General features: G+C 36.2%; 1 protein-coding gene across 2 annotated transcripts; it reads left to right on the plus strand.

The window, feature by feature from the left end:
• Positions 1–605: 605 nt before the first annotated feature.
• LOC107563364 (GTPase IMAP family member 7-like) lies at positions 606–6967 on the plus strand. 2 transcript variants are annotated; one of them, XM_016248223.1, is made up of 4 exons: positions 606–1052; positions 1349–1451; positions 4202–4356; positions 5850–6967. In XM_016248223.1, exons 2-4 carry the CDS (start codon positions 1358–1360, stop codon positions 6624–6626), a joined length of 1026 nt encoding a protein of 341 aa, XP_016103709.1. In that variant the 5' UTR covers positions 606–1052; positions 1349–1357; the 3' UTR covers positions 6627–6967. The 2 variants fall into 2 exon arrangements, with proteins under 2 accessions (XP_016103709.1, XP_016103710.1); XM_016248224.1 differs by lacking the exon at positions 606–1052 and adding an exon at positions 1066–1209.
• Positions 6968–9242: the final 2275 nt, after the last annotated feature.

Here is a 9242-nt window from a genome sequence, read left to right on the forward strand (position 1 = left end):
ATTTATGCTGCGGCGCCCAGGGAGCAGTTGGGGGTTCGGTGCCTTGCTCAAGGGCACCTCAGTCATGGTATTGAAGGTGGAAGAGAGCGCTGTACATTCACTCCCCCCACCTACAATCCCTGCCGGTACGAGACTCGAACCTACAACCTTTTGGGTTATGAGACCAACTCTCTAACCATTAGGCCACGACTTCCCACAATAGGTTGGTATATCAACATTACATCAGTTAATGAAATGACGGTGTGTAAAACCTAAAACGTTGCTACTGTATTTTTTACGGTAAAATTCTGGCAACCACAGCTGCCGGTTTCTTACCGTAAATTTTACGGAATTTTTTACATTGGAAACCTGTGAAGCTGTAATCATCCAGGTGTTCTGGGATTTTTGGTTTCACTGTGCAAATGGAACCATAAACCTTGTGATAACCTTAATTGGTAAATTTACATTTGTTTGTAAAATGTTAAAACTATTTTACATTGGAAACATGAAAAAAAGAAAGAAATTTCAGCAACATCTTTTTGCAGCACTGTATGATTGTATCATAGTTTACACCCAGACAGCAGACAATTCACAACCAGACAACATGGAGACTGTTGAACGGGGTAAGTTAAGACATGGATCATCACACCAGTATACAAAAAAGAAGAATAATAAAATGTCCACAGATACGTTTATATAGGTTTATTTCATTTGTTGCAGGCAGTGATGTATTCAACAAATGATAACAACTAATAACAGACAGTTTTAGAGCATCGCAAGCTACAAATGAAGAGCCCAAAGAACTGAAATCAATGTATAGGCTACAACTAGCTGAAGTTTGCTGTGCTTTATCCTAACATTACACAAAGAATGCCTGCAATCATTCAGTCAGGGACGACTGCACAAAACGTGCACTGTAAAGTAATAAAAACATCAATCAGAAAATCTCGAAAACCAAAAATCTGGTAACACCGGCAAGTGTTTTGACTGAACAGCAGGAGGAGAAACAGGAAGTACAGAGGAACACAGCTCATAAGCACAAGGTACACAAAAGAGCAGTCTCTCGCTTGAAGGTAAGCTTCTCAAGCCTGTGTTATTTATCAGCTTTCACATTCAGAAGCAGACATCGGTTGTTTGGTATAGCACACTTCGAGAGGAAGCTGAACACTTATGTTTTAGGCTGTTTGTAAGCTGTCAGTTGAAATGTAGCTGTGAAAGTGCTTCCCTGAGGTATGTGAAATGTGTGTTTGTGTTCCTCTGTGCTGAGTCATCTGAATGGAACACCCTTATTTTTAAGCTCTTTAGTGTGCTTTTTCTAATACATTTCATAATCTACTGCTAAATACATTATGTTCTGTTCCCTTTCAAGCCGCAGACTATGGAGGAAAATACAACACAAGATGAAATTAACCAGGAAGAGAAAGACAGATCGGAAAGCAGTGAAGAAGGGCAGACAGATCTTAAGGAAAGAGGTTTGAAGTCGCTTACACTTAAGGAAGTTGACTTTAGTTTCAGAAACTATGTTTGTATCTGATTTACATTAGAAAAAAAATTTAGCCTTGTTTTATGGACATCTACTATGGTAATACCTTGGTTTTGGACATGTACCATGGTAATACCTTGTTTTTGGAAATGTACCATTGTAATATATCCTGAATCTTGATGTCTACTATAGTACCATGGTGTTTTTTCGAGTGCCACACTGTAAGAAAAGTGAAAAGTAATTTAGATTACCAGGCAGGTTGAATAATATTTTTGATTCAGATTGATTACCACATGAAACGCATGTTTTAGGTTGCAAAACAATTTTGTAGTGCATGTAAATACCACAGTATATGAATTACATAGTGGGTTATATGACGTCTTTAAGTAGACACTCTCATAAAAAGGTATAAAATCCTGTGGTACTAATATGTACCTTTAAGATACTAATATGCACACTTTAAGGAAAAAGGTACTGCGCTGGTCACAGCTTTTGTACCTTTTTCCCCTTATATGTACCATAAAAAACATAAGCCATAATTTTTTTTATTTTTCTTTCCCTTTAAATGGCTTGGCATTTTCCCTAATAAACTGCAGAAACTCTTACTGAGACAACCATGTTTTTATTTTTTGGTGTTTTCTCTTGCTAATAGCATCTTACAGTATGTTCCTCTCCCAACACCCAAAGTAAAAAGGAAACAATTTTATAAGCATCGTCATTAAACTGTCGGCCCACCCATTAGCAGGTGGAAGATACTTTTACTCTTACTAAAAATAAAAAGCTGAGCCACATCAGTGGAGTGTAGTAACTGAGCTTTATTCGTGTGTTTAAACGGGTGTAACCATAACACACAGCCTGCTGACTGCAACATTCACAGCTTTTAGCAAATCCAGTCTTAAACGGTTTCATTAAATATTGCAGTTTAAAGGGATAGTTCACCCAAAAATAAAAATTTGATGTTTATCTGCTTACCCCCAGGGCATCCAAGATGTAGAAGACTTTGTTTCTTCAGTAGAACACATTTGATGATTTTTAACTTTAACCGTTGCAGTCTATCAGTCGTATAATGCATGGCAATGGTAACAAAATCTATGAGAGTAAAAAAAAACATGCACAGACAAATCCAAATTAAACCCTGCGGCTCGTGATGACACATTGATGTCCTAAGACACGAAACTATCGGTTTGTGTGAGAAACCGAACAGTATTTATATAATTTTTTTACCTCTAATACACCACTATGTCTGCCTTGAGTGTGCGCACGGCATCCGGTGCGTGAGGTGTTTACGCGCTCTGGCGTAGTTTACGCAAGCGCCGGAAGTGTCTCGCACAAACCGATCGTTTCGTGTCTTAGGACATCAATGTGTCATCACGAGCCGCAGGGTTTAATTTGGATTTGTCTGTGCATGTTTTTTTTACTCTCATAGATTTTGTTACCATTGCCATGCATTATACGACTGATAGACTGCAACGGTTGGAGTTAAAAATCATAATTTGTGTTCTACTGAAGAAACAAAGTCCCCTACATCTTGGATGCCCTGGGGGTAAGCAGATAAACATCAAATTTGCATTTTTGGGTGAACTATCGCTTTAAGTTTCATGTCATGAAAGGTGTTATGTGTCAGTTCAGTCTTTAGGTGGCGCTATTGCATAAAAATTATGTGATGCAGAACTAGTAAAATTGGCATTCCCATTATTATATCCTGATAATCCATGTGTGTAATACATCATAAAGACCCTGCTGTTTTAGGTATTAAGTGCTATTTAAACTTTATGTATCAAGAACTAGCACAATTCACTTTTATCTTTGATATCATAATATAATTGTTACTCCAGACATTTCTTGTTTATGTTCAGCATTCATTTTAACCTGTTGTCCATGTAGCCCATTAAAATTTGATCTAAAAATATATTTAAATTGTTTGTTTTGTTTTTGCGTCACTATGCACATTTTATTCTTTTCATTACTTTTCATTTTGTTCATTCAGGTCTCGTGCTATACAGGACCAGTTTATTTATCCTGGTTTTTAGGAAGTCCAACCCACATGTGGAATTACAAGCTCCAATATTTGTGTGGAAGAAAAAGATGATTTTCATTGAGATAGCGAACTGTTGTGTTTGTGAAACACGAGTTTCCGCTTAAATAGGAAAAATATTAAACACTTCTTGCTTTTTGTTTGCTTTGCTAATAAACCCATATTTGTATCAGTTTGTCACACCATTAACTGACATTGATCAAAATCTATTTCTTCTTTAAATATTAAAAGGCATTAAATTAAACATTGTTCACATGTTTCACATGTTACAATAAATCAGCTGATATTGGATAATATATACAATACATTCTGTATACTAAAGCATACCACTCAAATAGATTTTAAAATAAAATTCAAATTGTTTTAAATCAAATGTGGATTTAAAAAGTGCAAAATTAATTTGCCATGCAGTTATACATTTCATATTTTAATATGCCAGTATTGTAATGACATTTTCAAAAGTTAAATGTATTCATTTAAAGATGAGATTGAATTAATCCTCACAAAACCAAATACACAACTTTGGGTCATTTCATTTTTTTTCCCCATTATTTATTCAAAAGTAAATCTGAAATGTAAAATAAATCAACAGAAATATTTTATAATATTATTTGGGGGAAAAAAGCCAAATAAAAGTGGTTTCTTTGTAAGTGATGTCTGTCTTTAATAACGCTCAGTTTCTCTGTTTCTGTCTGTGGTTCCAGAGTTGAGACTGGTGCTGCTCGGCTCAGAGGGTGCTGGGAAAAGCAGTGCGGTCAATGCCATCCTGGGCGGCTTGACATCTGAGTCTGACTGTACAGGCCCTGAGACACCAGCCACCAACTGCCAGAAGAGACGCGTGGCGCTGGCAGGACGACAGGTGCGTTCATGTCTCACTTAAAGCTCACTTTCAGCTACCTGATCATTCAGTTCTGCACAGTTTTTGTGTAGTTTTTAAAAAAAGAAAGTTGCATCAAGGCATGCATGTAATTTCCTAGTATGTGACTAGGCATATCAAAAGCATTTCATAAAATGACATTTATGTATGCATGTCCTAAACCATAACATATATTGTACAAATTTAACATAATTTTAGCAAACTTTAACTGCCTTTTGTTTGTTTGATTGAAAGGTGCAATTATAAAACTAGTAGTTCATAAAACTGAGATGCCACCTGGGAGATTGAATTAAATTTAATTAAAATTATAGTTTTTTTTTTTGAAGAATGTCAGTCCAATTTATATTTGTCTGCAAAACTAGTTTAAACCTTTGATTAAAAAAGATAACCATTAAAAAAATTTACATAAAGTGTTTACAATTTACAATAAGGTTCCTTTCGCTAACATTTAACATGAAAATGTAATAGTTAATTATTATATTATTATGATTTATAATTCTAATTAGAAATATTATGTAAGTTAACATGAATGAACAAAGAAAAATACATCTAAAGCATGTATTAATCTCAGTTAATGGTAAGTTCAACATTCACTAACACATTATTAAAATCAAAAGTTGTATCTGTTAATATTATTGGATATTCCTCACCTAACATCTAGCGTAGCGTTAGTTCTGGCAGGTCACGTTAGTCAAGCTCACATCAGCAGACTCTCAGCTGATCCCCATCTACCTATAGGAATACGACACCTATCTAAGCATTCATATATAAGGTTCCTCAGCATTATCAGCAGTTTTCGCATTGCTCAATAGCTAATTAACCTCCTCCATCCCCAGCTCCTCCTCTGTCAGTCAGGATTCAGCTTCTGATTCTCCTTTGAATCAGACTAATTCTAAAATGTGTACATAACATTATTGAACTTTAACGATATCCGCAATACATTTATGTTGGTTCTGTTCTGTTTACCCTGGGGGGGTTATCGCTGCTCTCCCTGCTCTCATCCATGCTAGGCTGCATGGATGCGCAGGGAGCTCTTGCCCAGAATGGAACCATACTGCCAATCCAAACTGTATGCTAATTGTCAGTCATCTTTGATGATAGTGGTCCTGACCGAAATGAACAGTTGTATTTTTAATAATATTAACAAAGATTAATAGATACTGTTACAGATGTATTGCTTATTGCTGGTTAATGTTAGTTAATGCATTAACTAATTGTGCCTTATTGCAAAGTCTTAGCAAATATATTATACATATAACAATATGCTTGTGCCATTCAAAGTGGTCTAGTGTTACCTAAGGTTATACTAATAAACTATATTACACCTTGTATTTGGACACCCCTTTCATGGCTTTTTTGTTTGCTTTATTTTTTATTTTTTGCTGTATTCAAATAGATCCATTAGTGCTCTCTTATTTCATAGTGTATTGAAGGGGCCATTTCTAAAAAAATATTTCTTTGTCTTCTCTGCACAGGTGGCTGTCGTGGACACACCTGACTGCCTGTGCATCGAGCGTCCCGCTGAGGACGTTCGCCGTCAGTTTTCGCTCTGCGTGGCTTTATCGGCCCCGGGGCCCCACGCTTTCTTACTCTGTGTCCCTGTTCACCGGCCCAGCAACCTGGAGCTCCAGATTTTGGAGACCATCGAGAAGGTATTTGGCCCTGAATCTGTCAGTAAACACGCAATGGTGCTCTTCACTCGCATGGACCGACTGCCTGAGGATGTTTCTCTGGAAGAGTATCTCAATACACAATGGCCTGACTTGCTAGAGCTTGTGCAAAAGTGCGGGGACCGACATCACCCGCTGCGGCCGGGATCCAACGTGGAGGAGCTGTTCATAAAAGTGGAGGAGATGGTGGAAGAAACTGGGACACAGTTCTACACCTGCCCTCTGTTGCAGGAGGCAGAGAGGAGAGTGAAAGAGAAGGAGGAGGAGATCTGGAGAAGCAGAAGAGAAGAAGGAGAGGATGATTTGGAGGGAATAAGGGCCGAAGCAGAGAAAAGTGTGGACGATTTGGTGGTTGTGGGAATCGCAGAGCTCTGTGTCTCCCCGCCTAACACCTCGTTCTTATGCTGGTTGTGGGACAGTGTGGTTGGGTGGCTCCTGTGGCTCCCGAATATGGTGAGGGGCAGTGCTTTACTGGGGTCGATCGTGGGGTTGTTCGTCGGGGGGCCCTTAGGAGGGGCCATGGGAGCAGCGGTGGGCTCTGTGGCAACGGAGGTGGGTAGACGTAAACAAAAAACCAAGTGAGCACTTGAAAATTTTGTAACAGTTTATTGTAATTTTCATTAGCTCAATATGAAACATCAAAAAGCAGGTCAGTTGTTCATGTACATTCAATTACGAATATATAGTCAGCTACAAAAATCACTACAAACGCTAATGCAATGCTATTCCATTAAATACATGCCCCCCCCCCCATTACAAACTGTATTATTAACTTAATACTTAGATTTGAATTGAACACTTAACATTAATTTCAGAGTCTTAGATTTTGGGGTATCGACCTTTTGATTTAATAACAGAAGCACTTTACACAAGTTTGTGTAAAACTGATGATCAGGTCCATGTTTGCTTGTTTAATTTCTAGTGCGGAATACTAAAATATTTCTTATTAATTTTACCTTATGACTTTTTTATTTTATTTTAAATGAAAACATTCCATTTATAGCTGTTTAAATTAGATGTAGAATTTAGATTTTCAGTTTATTTGTATGATTTTTAATATATATATATATATATATATAAGAACAAACTTTAATGTGTGTAATCAAAGTAATTCCATCTAGTTGAATGTTTATTAACCAATGATCTGTTAAGCATTATATATGCAGTAATGTTTGTTAATGTTACTCATGAAAAATATTATAAAGTGTTACCACACATTTAAGTGCTTAAAGAATCTTTATAGCTTAACACCAAAAGCAAGTATTACAAAGTCAGTTTCTAATGATGAGCAGAAGAGGATTAAGAAGATATTAATTTCTCAGACTTTTTGTGTGTGCACCGTTAGTTTTGCACTAAAGCTTTTTTTGCCTTAAACACTAGATGCTATATGATTGTTTTGATTTTAAAAAGCATCTATTCATAAGCACTGTAGAGCAATTGAGTGAAGATCACTGTCTTAACACTGTCACCAAATAGCTTTATTTCACGCATGCACGAGTAAAAATCACAGTATCACTTCTAAGTCTGAAGCGCTTTCTTTGAAGTAAGCATTGAACTCTAAGCTCACTATAAACTCAGGATTTGTTTACAGTCCATAAACATCTCTTGATCTTGGTGCATAACAGTGATTTTATTACATAACTGTTGCACTAAACAGCTGCTATGGAACAAATGCATGCTACACATTTTCAGACTGATCGCATGAGCATAAATTTAATAACGCTCCTCATGTAAGTGTTTTTCATGTGCAATTTTGCCACTTAATTGGTTTGCAGTTCAAATGTTTCTGCAGCTGTTCTGGAATATGAAAATAAAGCGGCGTAATGAAAACAATCAGTGATGGTGTGATTAATTTCTGTGTTTTATTTATACGCACATATGCAGTCACTGGTTTCAGTCATTGGTTTGGAGTTAAGAAATAATAGAAAAAAAAGATAAAAATATGAAATCCCATGCACATATGGCCATATATATTAAATACCAGTATTTATTTGTGATTAAGTTTGAATTTTCTTACTATTTTCATTATATTTAAAAACATTAATATATATATATATATATTTGTTACCAATATTGTAATATATGTACATATTAAATTCATATTTAAAAATAGTAAATTAATAGTAAATTAAAGTTGCATATGCACATATAAAACATTTGACATCAAATCATATATAATAAACAGTGGCACAAAGCATTTGGACAATTTAAGGTCACACTTCTTCACAAATGTTGCTGAATGCTGTGGTGATTTTTAGTGGATTTAAGTAAGATTTCCTCAAGTTTGCTTGTGTAGTTCATCACATTAATTATTAATACGATCCATTAGTGTTTAATAACCAGAAAGTGTCCAAATAAAGTATATAGTGTGCATTGTTATTTTAGCATTTATAACCATTTATATTAAGTGTGTTATATGGAATGTTTTGCTTGAAAGTGTGCTTGTGCTATCTTTTTTTAAAAAGTACATGTTTTGTTATATAATACAAAGATTTTCATACACACAAGTGCTGCTTAAGTGTCCCGAAACCATTTTGGAGCCACTGTATCATATATCCATGTATTTACTGTAAGCTACATGTATTGTCTGCCACGTATCGCATTTCTGTATGGGGTTTTTATGGGACAGAGAGGATGTGTCTCTGAAAAAAACAAAGATCTATGATAAATCCAATCAACCCATCAGCTAAGTCTTTTAACAGCTTCAGGAGCCACAGCAGACAAGAATATTGTGAAAACGCTTTTATACCATTGCAGAAAGACGTCAAACAGACCAATATAAAGACGTCTCTCTCTGCCTCTTTTGCAAGAGCAGGTTTATGGTTTTGACATTGACATAAGTGATAGTCTGCTAAACCCATCCTTCAAAAAAAAAAACCCATCTCTGGATTTCTGCCTTTAGTACAGCAAGGCGTTTCCTCATGTGGGTGGTCCGCCCAGGGAGAGAGAGAACGAGCGAGAGACACAAGCCTGCTCTCATGTTTCTAAGCACAGAGAGAGAAAGAGAGAGAGAAGTACAGAGAAAGAGCTTGCTGTGGGACGTACATCTGTCTTCCAGATGTGGCTTTATGCAGTTGTTTGAAACAGGAAAAAAGAACATTTAAAAAATAAAGGAAAATTGGTGCTAAACAGATTTTTATTGTCAGGGATTATGGATGTAGTGCTCTATAGATTACAGTATAGCAGGCTGTGTATGAC

The sequence above is a fragment of the Sinocyclocheilus grahami genome, unplaced genomic scaffold (assembly GCF_001515645.1).
Source record: "Sinocyclocheilus grahami isolate Dianchi unplaced genomic scaffold, SAMN03320097.WGS_v1.1 scaffold870.1, whole genome shotgun sequence".
Taxonomy (NCBI): Eukaryota; Metazoa; Chordata; class Actinopteri; order Cypriniformes; family Cyprinidae; genus Sinocyclocheilus; species Sinocyclocheilus grahami.

What these genes read in the sequence shown, in the direction of transcription:
- LOC107563364 (XM_016248223.1), top strand. Translation starts at nt 1,358, where the DNA reads ATGGAGGAAAATACAACACAAGATGAAATTAACCAGGAAGAGAAAGAC. An exon ending in GACAGATCTTAAGGAAAGAG is followed by an intron (nt 1,452 to 4,201) that starts GTTTGAAGTCGC and finishes CTGTGGTTCCAG; the next exon opens with AGTTGAGACTGGTGCTGCTC. An exon ending in TGGCGCTGGCAGGACGACAG is followed by an intron (nt 4,357 to 5,849) that starts GTGCGTTCATGT and finishes TTCTCTGCACAG; the next exon opens with GTGGCTGTCGTGGACACACC.